Below are 15,700 nucleotides of genomic sequence, written 5' to 3'. Positions count from 1 at the left end.
GGAAGCTGCTCTGGGTTGGTCCCCCTTTTTGGTGTCTCTGTAGCTTCCTCTCTCTGGCCCTCAAGGCCACGTGGCTAAGTTGTAATTCTCCAGGGTCTGCTTTCCCACCAGTCTACTCGGGTCCCGGGGTCTACTTGCTTGCCCACCACTGTAATTTCCGGGGCCCTCCACCAAGACCTGAGCATCTGAGCCATGAAGGAAGGAGGGAGCTGAGTGCGGGAGCTGGGCTGCCCAGTCTTTGGAACAGGATCCTGACCTGCCAGAGAGGTAGATCATAGGACACAAGTCTGGATCTACCTTGATTCCCTCCCCAACCTAAGATTCTTCTTTTCCCTCCCCACTCTGCTACCTCCCTTACCATACGTGTGGGGCAAGGGTTGCTCCCTGGGACAGGGTGGCGGTGTCCTGGGATTCGGAATTCAAAGAATAGTTGTCCCATCCATTTTCCTTCCCTGACAGTTCCTATACTCAGGAACTATAACCAACACCAACCCCCCACCCCACCTCACCATTAAACAGTCATGGAGACTGTACAATTAATTGACTGACCATCTCTGGGGGAGGCAGTCTCTCCCCCGTCGGGGTGCATGGAGAGGGCAGACAGACACCCCACTCCCACCCCTACCTAATGGAGAGGAACTGTCTCACCTGGTGGGTGCTGGCTGCTAAGAGACAGGTGCCTTAGCTCCTGTCAACTCTGCAGTGTGTTCTGGACATGGGAAAGAATCCCAGTCCCAAAGGCTATGAGGCGTGCAGCTGAGCAGGGAATGGAATCTTAACTGCCTGCACGACCTCTGTTTTCATAGACCCCCAAAAGCTCCTGTGTGCCAAGACTAATACACCTGTGTGGGACGGGAAGTACCACTAACAGTATTGTCCATCTAGTGCAGTGATCGGTCACACTAGTCATAGCCTCTCCGCGAGACTCTGGGTCCAGCCCGGCTCAGCTGTAGGGCCACAGGAGACTGAGGTAAACAGAAGCTATAAATAACCCAGGCAAAAGGGTGGCTGCAAGGGAGAAGGGGGTCGCGCGCTGAAGCCTGTCCCTGTCTCCATGGCAACTGCCCCAAACCTACTGCTGACGTCATCTGGCAGCCGCCAACCAGAACGAGCAATGAAGAGGGGAGGGGGCCCTGCTCTGGCCTAGGACCCCCACCCCACCCCGGAACCGGGTGGAGACTGCTTGGTGGCCTCACTTCCTGCCAGCCTCCTCCCTGGTCAGCTGGTCACATTCCCTGTCCCGCCGCGTTCTGGGAGCTGGACAGCCTCCCCCAGCTGGGTCTGGCTAGGACGCCAGTCCCAGCGGTGGCGGATTGGGAATGCTCTGACTCACCCTCGCTTTCCTCGCCTGCTTTTCCACCTAGGCATAGTCTAGTCCAGTGCTCCCCTCCCTCCCACCCAAACCCAGGCTCTGGGACTGCTCATCCCGCTCTGCTGCCCACAGGACCCGGGACCCGGTAGGAGGTAGACGAGGGAGCCATGTCAGTCCTTGTCTTGCTGTAGTGTTGTGTGGCTCTTATCGTTTTTCCCCCTACCCACCCTCACTGTCAATACTAGGATGGTGGATGGTACAGGGGCAAAGATTCAGATCAAATTCTTGCTTCTCCCCAACACAGCTGTGTGACCTTGAGAACGATGCTAACCTCTCTGGCCCAGTATGTGCATCTGCCAGATGGTCATAGACCTCCAAAGGCTGCATGTCAGCTGAACGCTGCAGACCCAAGACGCACGCAGCCACCCACATGGTGGCCAGGGCACCGTTATTATTATATTAGATCGTACACACGAGAGTCCAGTCTGCACATATATCAGAACTGATTTGGAAGGGCCAGCAACAGAGGTCAGATCCAGGCTTAACTCGGGCTAGGAGGACAGAGGGAGTTGAAGCTGACTTAGCCGGGACTCTAGTCCAGGCGAACAACCCCTTCCCCAAACCAGTTCTACAGGATGCTCAGTTCTGACTGTTTGCTGAGTCCCCGTAGCAGCTTCCATTTCCAGGGACAGGGTCTGGTCACCGACCTCCACCAGTACGACCTTCTCCGGCTTCAGCTTTGGTTTGAGTGGAGAGTGTGGCCTCGGGCAGGCTCAGTCACCTCGGGCCTGGCCCCAAAGCAGCTTAGGTCGGAAGGACCGGGAAGACTAGCTCATCTGGGAGGTCTCCTGCACCCTGTCGCCCCCTTCCCATTCCCAGATCAGCCTCCCGTCGCTCCGTGGGCAGCACAGGCTCGCGGAGAAAAGCCAATCCCAGGCCCAGATAGGCGCCTCAGGCTCGCCCTCGGGCCTGCCCACCGCGGAGCCCCGGGGCACGGCCGCCGCGGCCTGGCCACGGAAGGGAAGAAGGCGGCGGCGGCGGGCGCGGCAGACCCGGAGGCGGCGGCTTTTGTAGGACGAGGCTGCGTCCTCCGCGCCCGGGATGGGGGTGGGGGAGTGGGGAGGAAAGACACCGCGCGATCCGGGTCGCGAGAATGGGGTGAGGCGGGACCCGGTCGCAGATCCGGGAGCCGCTGGGCGGCGCGGGTGCGGGAGGCACGGGATCCACCGCCCGCCCCCTCTCCCGGCCATGGCCTTCGGAAACCGCACGGACACTCACATGGCTGCACTGGGCTTCAAGGACCTCGCGCTGTCGCTGCTCTCGGCGTTGCCTGGCCTGCTCGCGCCGCAGCTGCCGCTGTCGCCGCCGCCGGCGCCCGCCCCTCCCTCCCTCCCTCCGCCCCGCCGCCCCGCCCCGCCGGGCCCCACCTCCTGCGTTCCCCCCAGCTCCCGCACCCCTAAGGGGCGCGCACAGCTCGCTCCACCTTCGCGGGGAGCCGGGCAGAGTGGTCTGCCTACCGTGTCAACCAGCTCGTGGGAGGGGAGACCTTGGGGAACCCGAAGGCGTCTGCGGGAAGCGGGCGGCTTCCTGGGAATCGCATGCAGACCTTGAAACTGGGGTAGGGGGCGCTAGGGAACCCCTCCTACTTGCCTCCTTACCCAGATCTCTGCAGTCCTAAAGACCTCAGGCCCCCTTCCTGTCACTATAAACAGGTTCTTGGAGCTGACACTGAAAGTTGGGGTGGTTGGAGGAAATTGGTCTGGAAAGGCCAAAAGAGAGCTCGGAAGCCTAACCATCCCACACCTTCTGGGCTGAAGCTCTCTGCCTCTTATCCCTCCACACCTTTTCAGCCCGCCCGCTTCAGCTTCCCACTGTAGAGTCAGAAAGCTTTTTCTGCTATTGTCTGGCTAATACATCAGAGCTCATAGCCAGGCCATGTATGCATTCACCACTCGTTGGGTACTGCTTTCTGGGGAGTTACAGATTTTGCTACTGGGATAAGGGACTAACCTGGTAAGATCTGGGTATGCATACTGGGAGCACACTTTGGCCATTCGGGCCAAAGCCTTATCTTCTCCAAGGCCAGGGCTGGAATGCTAGCCCTTCCAAGGAACGGGTTATGGTTGAATAGAGAGCTGGCCTGACTGACCCGCAGTGGGGTAAATGGGCTGACTCCACTCCTCTACCCCTCCCGTTAATCAGATGCTACTAGCTCTCACCAGCCCTACATCCCTGATCCTCCACCCCCTGGCTTCCCTGTTTCCTGACTCCTGTAGCACCTTATCTTTTGAAGTGTGTCAAGCATACTCAGGAGTGGTTTGATTAATCTTAAAAGGTCCCCGGATTTCTGGCCCTGCCCCTGGTCCTGAGGGTTGATCTCACCAACCCAGTATGATAGACCTGAGACTCTTGGGATACCAACATCTTCATCCTCCCAGACTCTTACCAGAGACACCCTCAGCCTCTCTCAACTTTCCATCTCTCCAGCCCTCCAGTCTTTCCCCCAGAACACTTGCTTGTCCCAGAGCCCCGGATGCCCTTGTGAATGCCTCCACTGCTCCCCAGTTCTTTTTGTTGTTGTTGTTGTTTTATGTGCATTGGCATTTTGCCTGCATGTATGTCTGTGTGAGAGTTTCAGATCCCCTGGAACTGGAGTTACAGACAGCTGCTCTATGGGTGCTGGGAATTGAACCCGGGTCCTCTGGAAGAGCAGCCAATGCTCTTAACCTCTGAGCCGTCTCTCCAGCCTCCCTCCCCAGTTCTTATTATCTGACCAGGTACTTTGTCCTTAACCTTGTACAGCATCACTTCTGCCCAGGCACCCGTTTGTGGTCAGAGGTTGAGTCTCTCTGGAACTCTCAACACTGGCATCCCTTGGCCTCTGGCTAGCTCCCTTTCAGCCAGACATTCTTCTAGCACCTTCTCTGCAGATAGCCTCCCCTCTTTCCACTCTGTCAAGCTTCTGACCAACTCCTTTCATGCCTTGTATCAGCACCAGGTATCAAGCACACCATGTTAGGGGCCCTGTGCGTGAAATTAAGGTACCCGACCGAGGTCTCTAAGCACTGTGGGGGCAGAGATCTCAGAAATGCTCATCACCATTGTCCTGGCTCGTAGTGGGAGTTGGAGAACTATTTATTGAATGAGTAAGTGAATGAGCAAGTATCAGTATCCTGCTCTACTATCCTTCCCTTCCTTCCCTTCTTGTCCTCTTTTTTCTTTTCTTTTCTTTTCTTTTCTTTCTTTCTTTCTTTCTTTCTTTATTTATTTATGTCTCTTCTGGAAATCAAACGCAGGGCCTTCTATACACTAGGCAAGTGCTCTCCTACTGAGCTACTTTGCCTTTGGTCCACTGAGACGAGGCCTTGCTATGTAGCCTAGGCTTCTCTCAAAGTCACACTATTCCTTCTTTTGCCTCCCAAGTCTGGGGTTGAGGGTGTGGCCATTATACCTGGTTCCCAGTCCTCCAGGTTGTATCCACTTAACATTGAATTCATTCTCTCTTCTACTCTCCCCCTATTACTATTGCTCGGTCTTTCAGTCATCCATCAGTGAACATTCCTTGGGCACCAAGGCAGCATGATGGCTGCTGGAGTGACAATGGCATGTGACATTGGAGCTGACAATGGAGCTGTCCCTGTGTTGTCCCTTTTAAAGCCTGAAATCATGTAATTCCACTCTGGGAACTCCTCTCCCTCTACAGTACTTTGACTAGAACCCATGGCCACGTGCATGCTAGGCAATCACTCTACCACTGAGCTTTATTCTCAGCCTTAAAACTCTCACTTTAAAAAAATTTCCAGAAGTGGTAACACACACCTTTAATCCCAGCATTTGAGAGGTAAGGGCAGGTGAATGTCCTTGAGTTCTATGCCTGCCAAAGCTACATAATGAAAACTTGTCTCAAAATAAATAAATTAGTTAAATTAAATTAAACGAAATAATTTTTTATTTTCACTTTTATGTGTATAAATGATGTTTTTCATGCCTGATGACCTAGTAAGCCAGAAGAGGGTGTCAGATCCCCTGGAATTTGAGTTACAAGTGTTTGTGAGCTGCTGTGTAGGTGCTGGGACCTCTGCAAGAGCACCAAACGTTCTTAACTACCAAGCCATCTCTTCAGTTCCCCAAATCCCCGTTTTTTTTTTTTTTGTTTGTTTGTTGAGACAGGGTTTCTCTGTGTAGCTTTGGAGCCTTTCCTGGAACTCACTCTGTAGCCCAGGCTGGCCTCAAACTCACAGAGATCCACCTGCCTCTGACTCCCAAGTGCTGGGAATAAAGGCGTGCGCCACTGCCACTGCCGCTGCTGCTGCTGCCGCCACCACCAAATCCCCATTTTTAATGATGATTCAATCACTCTTCACTTTCAGCCCCTCTGTTCTCTGTCTCTCTGTCTATTGTCACTGCTCCTATGCTGACCTAGGCCACTTTCTTACTGCTATCCTTAGTCTACTTTTGTCCAAAAGTTGGTTTCCACTCATCCACTCATCAATCCAAGCAATCTTTTTTTTTTTTTTTTTGGTGGTGGTGGAAGTTGAAACAGCCCTGGCTGTCCTGGAACTCACTCTGCCTTGAACTCACAAAGATCCACCTACCTCTGCCTCCTGAGTGCTGGGATTAAAGGCGAGCACCATCACTGCCTGGCCCAAGCAATCTCTTAAATCATTAATTCAGTCATAGGTTCTCCTACTTAAGAGGTTCCAATGGCTCCTCACTGTCATCTCGGCTGTGATCTGGCCCAGAGAGCCTCTCTTCTTTATCTCCCATCTACTCTGCACCACGTCTGCTCCACTTCAACTACACCAGCTTGCCTGTAGTTCCCACCCTCTGACTCTCACCTTTCTCCTAACCTATCTTCTGTTTGGTACGCTATATCACCCACCACATCCTCTTGGAAAACAAATCAAATGCCATCCCTAACTGTGCCCTCTGGTTTCCCAGTCATTCTGTCTGGGCATCCATCCCTGTGTATTGTTCTTATCCATAGCCAGACCTGTGACCAGGAGCACATTGGACTGCAGTGATGAGATGGTGCAGCTCTGAGTTTACTGGGCCCTTTCCTCTTTCCAAGAGGCACTGAAGAAAGGGAAACATCCATGGGCCATGGGATGCTAGAGAACTCTCAGGCCTCTCCCCAACCACTAGCCAGCAGGTCTTGGATGGACAGAGCAGAAACACACTTCACAGAGGAGACACCTGAAGCCAAGAGAAGGAGGCAATGATTTTCCAGGTCATGTGGTTCGGAAGGGCTAGGTTTGAGTTCCAAATTGGCTCCCTGAGTCATAGTTTTGCTCTGCCTGATTTAGGGCATCACTCCCTGAGCACATCTTTTGCCAAGCAGTGGCTTTCAAGCTGAAGGAAACATGGGCACTTCTAACCTGGAAGAGCTTACATTCTTGGAGGGGTAGGACTCAGGCCTGAGAAAAGTCCCTTCAGCAGAATCAGAGGGCGGTAAGGGCCCTAGTGCATGGTGCTGCCCGCTCCATTTTAGGAAAGTATGCATTCAAGTTAACACACACACACACACACACACACACACACACACACACACACACACACGAAAACCAGGCTTCCATCATTATTCCCCACAAGCCTCCATAGGTTACAACTCTTTGAGACACAACTTCCCCTTGCTTTCTGGGAAGAGATGAAATAGAAACCTCCCCCTACCGTGTTTTGGAGATGCCATTCATTCATTGGCCAGATATTTACCAAGCTTTCAGGAAATGTCCAAGAACATCCACCCACCTTGTAGGGACCAGAATTAAGATCACCACCATGCTTGTCCCTGGGGGCTAATGATCAGAACAGATTTTGTTCTGATCTCTTGAGTTTTTGCACCTCTGTGTCACCAAAACTAAGAATGTATATGTGTGAGATTCTCTCTCTCTCTCTCTCTCTCTCTCTCTCTCTCTCTCTCTCTCTCTCTCTCTCTCTGTCTCTCTCTGTCTCTGTCTCTGTCTCTCTCTCTCTCTCTCTCTCTCTCTCTGTCTCTCTCTCTGTGTGTGTGTGTGTGTGTGTGGGCGCGCGCGCGCGCGCTGGTAAGTGGAAGTTGTTAAGAAAGGGCCCTTAATGTGACATGTTGGAGATTCTTGGCTGGTGGAGAGCAAGTCTTTGAGGCTCATATGAGGTAGGATGGCAGCAGGGCTCAAGGCAAGAGAAGAGATGCAATGTTTTTCGCTAGAGGAAAACAAAAGCCCAACATGGCTGAAGGTCTGTGCATGCGTACATTGGTGAGGGGACTAATCATGAGGAGCCTTAGGCACCGAGTGAAAGGCAAGACTTTATCCTTAGAGCAGTGACAGCCTTGGCTTTAAGCTGAGGGATTTTAGAGTCGTATCACATCTGTGCTTAGCAAAGGTCACCCAGGCAGTAGGATCTGGGTTACAAGGTCCTTGGTACAATTTCTAAGTGAGTTGACATGGGCCTAGCTGGGGGTAATAGAGAAGGAGGAGAATAGGAGAAATTAAAGGACTATTTGGAAGGCAGAATGCAGAGGTTGGTGCTTCAAGACCTCTGGAGAGAGGGAGGTATCCTAGATGATGATTGGGCCTTGGTGTTTCCTTAATGAAGTGGGGAGGCCTAGAGAACTGAGTTAGGACAGTGATGTAGTTAGTTTAGACGGGTAGTATCTGAATGGAAGTTCCCACAAGGCAACTGGACACATGGGTAGAGGAAAGAGGGATCTAGGCTAGAGACAGCTTTTGGAAGAGACAATGGTCAAGCATGTCAGCAAGATGTTTAGAAAAGGATAATACATGCCCATGAAGTGGTCTACTAGAGCTCTTCACCGTGTGGTGGTGATAGAAGCAGGCTTAAAAGGACTAAGTAGGGGGCTGTATGCTCTTACCCACATCCATTCATTCTTTGGACCCTTCCAGCCCCAACCTAGATCTTACTTTGTGAGTGAGTATGTGTGTGGTGGTGGTGGAGGGGTCGGTTTTCTCAAGACAGGGTTTCACTGTATAGCTCTGGCTGTTCTGGAACTCACTCTGTAGACCAGGCTGGCCTTAAACACAGAGATCCACCTGCCTCTGCCTCCTGAGTGCTGGGTTTAAAGGTGTGTGCCACCACTGCCTGACATTAAATCTTATTTTTTATCATGTGTGTCAGAAGTGATGGGTCAAGGATGTTCCCCAAGTTCAAGTTCAGGCTTTAGCATTCCTCCCTTGTGGTTCTTGGAGCACTTCTTTCTGGTGTTTTAATTATAGTTGTTCATTCACTTGTTAAAACTGCAATTTGAGGGTTGGGTATGTAGCTCTTTGGTAGAGCACTTGTCACCATTTACAAGGTCCTGTGTACTGTCCCTGCGTCATTAAAAAAAATAATGCAATTGTCAGTTAGCTGGGCAACGGTGGCTCCTGCTTTTATTCCCAGCACTTGGGAGACAGAGGCAGGCAAACCTCTGTGAGTTCAAGGCCAGCCTGGTCTACAGAGTAAGTTCCAGGACAGCCAAAGATGCAAAGAGAAACCCTCCCTTGAACCACCTCCCCCCCACACACACACACACAAAATAATGTAATTTGAGGAGGCACATCATCTCATTAATAAACAGTGAGATACACCTTTTCCCTCCCTTCAAATTGGCCATGATGGGCATGATGTATGAGTGGACACTCTGAAGAGAAGGGGAATTGGCTTGAGGGCTTCAGAGTAATGTCAGCATTATCAGAATAGCAAGTACAAGCTTGTTTCCCTCTCCCCGTTAACCGCCTTTGAAAAAGTTATCCCAAAGAAACAGTTGTTCAAGAAGGAAAAGACCTGTGTCTGAAAATGGTGATTACTCATTTATTCGTTCGGAGCTCAATAGATGACGTAGTCCTTCAGTGAGGGGCTGCTGAAGAGGCCGTGAGTGCCTACAGGCGCTCTGTGGCCAGTGGGAAGGGAAGGTCTGAGTGGGATCAGGGCTGGGTGGCAAGAGAGAATGTTAGGTTTTTTGTTTGTTTGTTTGTTTGTTGGGGAGCTGAGGATCAAACCCAGGGCCTTGTGCCGCTCTACCACTGAGCTAAAGCCCCAACCCCGAGAATGTTATGCTTTTGAGTATGTTGAGAGTTTCTGGTCCCTCAACACAACAAGCCCAGTGGGTGGAGAAAATTCCAGAACAACCTGTATCTGCATCCATCGCCCAAGAGAGCTGTCAGCACCTTCCTGTGTCAGTAGACAGTCTCGTCCCAGAGCTGTAATTTCTCTTGACTGAATTTTCCTCTTTGTATTTACTTATGCTAAGAAAGATTTCAGTCAACTTGGCACTGTTTTGAAAAGCAAACATGGCCATTATTTATTTGGATAGCTCCAGGCTGGCTTCTGCACTAGAAGGTGTAAGTTTCTAGGCTGGGCAAGCAGGCTGACTTCCCTGGGGACTCACCCAACACCCCCGCTGTGTCTCTGTTGTGGTCCTGGTTGGTCCAGTTTCAAGCCTCCAGGGGGAAGCAATGGGGGGTGGGGGGGTGGCTGTTGGTTTGGTAAGGATAAGGGGTGGGGTGACTGTGTCTCTCTGGAGTTGGGCTGGGCGTCCTTCCTTCCTTCCTGACTCCTTTCTCCTAAGGGACAAGTGGGAGGAATGTCCTTGCCTCTCCCAGGTCACGGGATGAGCTGTTCCCCCAGGATCCTTTCAGGCCTCTTAGTAGAGATTGTGGAGTACGGCTCACAGTTTCTGTGTGTACCCCACTGTTAGGAATCTTCTGACAGAGGCCTGGCAGGGAGGGCTTAGTGGAGATTGAAAGAGTCCTGGACACCAGGCATCTGGCAATCCCTTCTTATCCCGGACTGTGACTAGTCAGTGGGGATCACCAAACTGACCCCTGCCCTGTCAGGTCCAAAGTGGGCCTTTGGTGCCACCGTGTGGGAAGTATCCACAGTGCGGTTACAAACTTGCCCGTGCAGGGTGCCCATCAATGGAGTCCTGTCTCCTTGAATAGTGACTGGGGAGTGCAGCGTACAACTGCTCATTTGGTATGCCAGTCCTTCTTACACTCAGACTTGGTCCCAGCTCAGGCACCCTGGAACACCACCACCATTGAGATCTCCACAGCCCAAAACCTCTTCAGGGGGGACACACACTCCCTGTCTCTCCACTTCCTAGTCCTCATTCCTTCCAGTCCCCCCCCCCCCATCCTTTTGGGTTTTCGAGACAGGGTTTCTCTGTGTAGTTTTGGCGCCTTTCCTGGATCATATTCTGTAGACCAGGCTGGCCTCGAACTCATAGAGATCTGCCTGGCTTTTCCTCCCAAGTGCTGGGATTAAAGGTGTGCGCCACTGCCCATCATCTCTTCAGAAGATTCTTTTGGTCTCTGTAACTTCTACTCTAGAATTTCTAATTGCTTCTCTCTGGCTAGCTCTCTTTCTGGTTCTTGGGGGCTGGGTCCCCTTCCCTCTTCCTTGGTTATCCCAACAACTTCCAGAGCCTTGCTTCTGAATCCACAATAGCGCCTTGTGTTTTAATCTTCTCTCTCTCTCTGTCCTTTCACTTAGGGTAACTCTTGGACACCCCAAACTCAATGTGTAAAGTTGATCTCATCTTTTCACGACTGTGCTCCTGTGACCATTGCTCTGACACTTCATCATCCTCCAAGAGAGCCTCTACCTGTACCACCCTGCCCTTAGCTGTCTGTCTGAGACTTCTGCCTGGCCCTAGTGTCCTTGATTTTCCTGAGTTAGTCTAGTCTTCAGGGGTGGATTGCCTCTATGGGTTGGACCCTGCCCATCCTCACCTTCTTACTGGTCCCTCATCGCTGGTCAGTTCCTCCCTAGGAGGACCTAAGTCCTGCCAGACTGACTTCCTGTTCTCTGAATGCACCCCTCCTCTCCTCTCCTCTCTCTGTCTTGGCACGAGGTGGTCTGTGCACTCGAATGCCTGACTCCCACCTGTCTGCCTGTAAGGTCCCAGCTACAATGCCAGTGCCTTTTGGATAGGTTCCTATGGACTCTGAGCTTGGCCAGGAATCTTTTCTTTGCCGTCAAGATGTCCTACATTTGTTTCCTCTATCACTACCCTGATCTGCCTGTTCCTACCTAGAGTACCATACTCCATCCAGGCAGAATCAATTTTCTATGCCCAGATGACCCAGATATCAAAAAGCATTGAGTTCTAGGGAGAAGAAAGCCATGATTGCTGGCCATCCCAGTAAACCCGGGGCCAAGTTGATCTGATCTGGGACCCAAGACTTACCTTCCTCTCCTGGGCTTCTTTGCTCCCCAAGATGCCATTGTGAACTGAGTCAGGATCCTTGAAGGCTGGATAGGACTTGAAAAGAAGAGACTCGTTCTAGGTGCTCTTGTCGTTGGCGAACCGCAGCCATCAGCTCGGGCTCATTAGAACCCAGAGGGCTGTCCCAGGACACCAAGGGAACTAGTATACAGTGACCACAGGTCAACACATTTGATGACATCCTGGTGAGACTCCCTTTTCCTTCAGGGCTATGCAGTGGGAGTGCTGGTCACACGTCATTGAGGGAGGGCCTGAATTCCTGAAGGGTGCTGGTGGCAGCAGTTATGGTCCCCAGGTTAATTATTTCTAATGTCATACAGAAGAGAATGTGCTGAGTGGGACCTCCCCGAATCAGCCTCGGCCTTGAAGGGCACTGATCTCCCCAGACCTATTCTACCCACTACCAGACTGAAGTTGAAGGTCATTTCCATAGCCCTCAGGTCTCTGAACCATCATTGTGCTCCAGGAACCTGGGAGCTCTCCTCTGAGAATTCAGGGTCCCACCTTGGGTCTTTGATACTGCTGTGTCCTCTGTCTGCCCCGTGGGGGGACCCAGTTCCCTTGCTCAGAGAGCTCAGAAAACAGAACCAAATTGCTCTGTAAGTGAACGAAATGTGCCAAAGAGGACGCTGCCTGGCTCTTAGGAAGTGTCCCTTGCACTTTAACAAATTTACTAAGCAAACAACTCAAAATAGAATACACAGGATCCATCCAGTTTTTTCCTGGGCCTCTGTTCCCCAGACTGCCTTCCTTAAGTTCTTTAGGACAACCATCCAAATCTCCACCGTTGCCCCACCCCCACCCCAAACCTTCTTCTTTGTCACTTAATACAAGTGTGATGATGTGCTCAGTGAATACCTGCTGGGTTGTGAGTGGCTAGAAGCCTGGGGCACTGAGATATTTTCTCGCCTTACCTGGCACAGATGGTGCCATCTTGGTCATTGGTTCCAGAATGCCCAGATGTATGAAGTTCCTCTCGTCTGAGCTGCCAGGATTCCCTTGCTTTCTCTCGTCTTTCTCGCTGCTGTTTTTCTCCAGTATTCTGAGTTTCCATCATCAAACAGTGGCCTCACACTAAAATGGAAAACTTTCCCTGAGATTCCTCCCTGCTTACTTCCTGAACTCTGCTTTCCATCTCCCCTGACCTACAAAGCTGTGACTCATTCACACAGCAGCCAGCAGTGTTGGGATTTCTCACAGGAAACCTGATAGCAGCTCACGTGATGCTGTTTTCACGATGCCCACTCTTGGCCCTGGCTTTTCTTATCTAAAACGCTGATTTGTTCTATCACAAGAGGCAGCGGAGTTGTTAGTTTTCCCCTAGATTTGGGTGCCCTCATTAAAAAAGGGCTTTGTATCCAACGGGCCCATGGTGGAACTTTTGCAGAACTTCCAAAGGCTTCCCAACTTCCAAATCCTACAAATGACGAAATCACCTTTGTTGCTGTTTCTGCATAAAGACAGTCTTTGGATCTCCCTAGAAATCTAGAAAGCTAAAGGATTTGTACACATACACGTACACACACACACATGCACACGCACACGCACACGCACACGCACACACACTTTGAGAGGATCTATGACAGCCAGGTGAGGGGTAGGGTGGGATTTTGATAGAACTGACAGATGGGGCTCATATCTGAATGGAATGTGCAACATCTCAGCACGTATTTGAAAGGCTGGGGGAGTGTTTGTGTTGAATTCCTGAGGGTTGTCAAAGGCCCCGGTAGAATTTTAAAAATGCTTTGTTGTACTGTTCTGTTGATAGGGTCTTGCTACATAGCCCAGGCTGGCCTGGAACTCACTATATTGCCCAGGATGGTCTCAAATTCTTGGCAATCTTCCTACCTCGGCTTTCCAAGTGCTGGGATTACAGATGTATGCTCCATGCCCAGCTAAACATGTGTTTTACAAATATATTGGTGAAAGTAGGCTGAGTGATGAATGTGGGTAATGAATTAAGCAGGCTTAAATGAAGTTTGAAAATCACCTTTAGAGTTCACTCTTTTCTTTTTTCGTTTGTTTTTCAAGACAGGGTTTCTCTGTATAGCCCTGGCTGTCCTGAAACTTACTCTGTAGACTAAGCTGCCCTGGAACTCACAGAGATCCACCTGCCTCTGCCTCCCGAGTGCTGGGATTACAGGTGTGGGCAACCACTGCCAGGCTTATAGTCCAGTCTTCTCTTCATCATTAGTAACAATTACCATCAGTTTCTTCTAGTACTAAGGATGGAACCCAGACTTTGGGAATACTAGTGCTCTACCACTGAATTAGATCTCCAGCCCTAATTTTATTCTGAGACAAGTTTTTACCAAGTCTCTCAAAAAGGCCTTGATTTCTTTCTTTCTTTCTCTCTTTCTTTCTTTCTTTCTTTCTTTCTTTCTTTCTTTCTTTCTTTCTTTCTTTCTTTCCTTCCTTCCTTCTTTCTTTCTTTCTTTTTTTTTGAGACAAGATTTCTTTGTGTTCACTGGCTGTCCTGGAACTCAATTTATAGACCAAGGTGGCCTCAAACTCAGAGAGCCACCTGCCTCTGTCTCCCAAGTGTTGGGATGAAAGGTGTATGACATCATGACCAGCAGGCCTTGAATTTTTAATCCTCCTGTTTTAGCTTCCAGGTTGCTGGGATTATATGTGCATATCACCACACTTGACAATACTTTTAATAAGTTCCAAAGAGAGCTAACATTCCTCAGCCACCTACCTCATTTACCCACATGAATCAAGCCAGAATCAAGCCAGACTGGGGAGGCTGAAGCAAGAAAATTTCTGTGAGCTTGAGGCCAGCCTGGGCTACATAGTGAGTACTAGGCTAGCCATGGCTGTACAGTAAAATTCCGTCTCAAACAAAAATCCCCAAAGTGATGACAACAAAGTTGTTGAATCACTTATGCCAAATGCCAACAAAATGGAGTAAGGAAACCATGAGGTAAGAGCTCAAACCTGGGAGCTTTGACTTCCTGAAAACAAACAAACAAACAAACAAACAAACAAACAAACAAACAAACAAACCCACAATCTTGCCAAAAGTAGACACACACACACACACACACACACACACACACACACACACACACACACACACACTTCTTCTTCTTTTTTTTTTTTTTGGTTTTTCGAGACAGGGTTTCTCTGTGTAGCTTTGCGCCTTTCCTGGAGCTCACTTGGTAGCCCAGGCTGGCCTCGAACTCACAGAGATCCGCCTGCCTCCGCCTCCCGAGTGCTGGGATTAAAGGCGTGCGCCACCAACGCCCGGCCCACACACACTTCTTTAAGGGCACTTACCTTGCAACTGCCTCTTCAGCCTTGAACAGATGCCAACTAGTTGACGATCTTTGTAGCCAAAGATAATTATTTCAAAACTACTTATGATACTTGATTTCACCTTTAAAAATCTTTGTCCTTCCTTGTCTCTCTGGGTGTGCCTATGATTCATTATAGCATGCACAGTCTGGGTTGTGATCCCCGGCTCATTCTTTTGTTGTTTTGTTTTGTTTGAGGCAGGGTCTCTCTATGTAGTCCTGGCTGGCCTGGAGCTCCCTATTTAGGCCAGTCTGGTCTCAAACTCACAGAGATCCACCTGCCTCTGCCTTCTGAGTGTTGGAATTAGAGGCCTGCACCACCATGTCCAGCCTTCCCCTGCTTATTTTTAAGTATATTCATTTCCTTAGAGAACTACTTTCTGGATATTATTTCAAATTGACACACTTATTCTGCCTTGATCTTGAAACATTTTACCCAGGACATAGTTTGTGAGACTCAGTGGGAAGAGTAAATGCAGAGTGCCTCATTCAATAGATTATGAATTTCAAGATAACAACAGCAGGGCATGAAACTAATCATGAACTCTTTGGAGCATGGAGCCCATAGAATTACAGTTACTAAATGATGCTGAGATGCTAATTAAGCTTTGATGCACACTTGAACTAAAGTACAGTCTGTCCATATGAAAACTAATTATGCACCCATCCAATGTGCAATGTGACTGCTGGTGATCAGTGTGTGTGTGTGTGTGTGTGTGTGTGTGTGTGTGTGTGTGTGTGTAAGAAATGTTATGGGGGCCAGGCAGTGGTGGCGTATGCCTTTAATCCCAGCATTTGGGAGGCAGAGGCAGGCAGATCTCTATGAGTTTGAGGCCAGCCTGGTCTACAAAGCCATATCCAGGACAAGCACCAAAACCACAC

At 50.2% G+C, this 15,700-nt stretch overlaps 1 protein-coding gene across 5 annotated transcripts in view; it reads right to left on the bottom strand.

Annotated features, from left to right (window-relative positions):
- Positions 1–12,726, bottom strand: part of Ripor1 (RHO family interacting cell polarization regulator 1) — a 28,301-nt gene extending 15,575 nt beyond the window's left edge. Inside the window, exons 1-2 of one of the 5 annotated variants that reach the window (XM_076572074.1) lie at positions 12,434–12,726; positions 11,481–11,555 (exon numbers count right to left, since the gene is read on the bottom strand). Coding sequence is in view for 1 of the 5 variants with exons in the window: in XM_016005345.3 (XP_015860831.3) it covers positions 2,591–2,592 (2 nt within the window). In the remaining 4 variants the exon portion in view is untranslated. Of the gene's footprint in view, positions 1–2,590; positions 2,707–11,480; positions 11,594–12,433 lie in introns of those variants that run through there. The other 4 variants (XM_076572072.1, XM_006986808.4, XM_076572076.1 and 1 more) reach the window with 4 other exon arrangements.
- Positions 12,727–15,700: the final 2,974 nt, after the last annotated feature.

The sequence above is a fragment of the Peromyscus maniculatus genome, chromosome 5 (assembly GCF_049852395.1).
Source record: "Peromyscus maniculatus bairdii isolate BWxNUB_F1_BW_parent chromosome 5, HU_Pman_BW_mat_3.1, whole genome shotgun sequence".
NCBI classification, from domain to species: domain Eukaryota; kingdom Metazoa; phylum Chordata; class Mammalia; order Rodentia; family Cricetidae; genus Peromyscus; species Peromyscus maniculatus.
The sequence above is the reverse complement of the archived record's forward strand: the minus strand, read 5'-3'. Positions and strand labels throughout refer to the sequence as shown.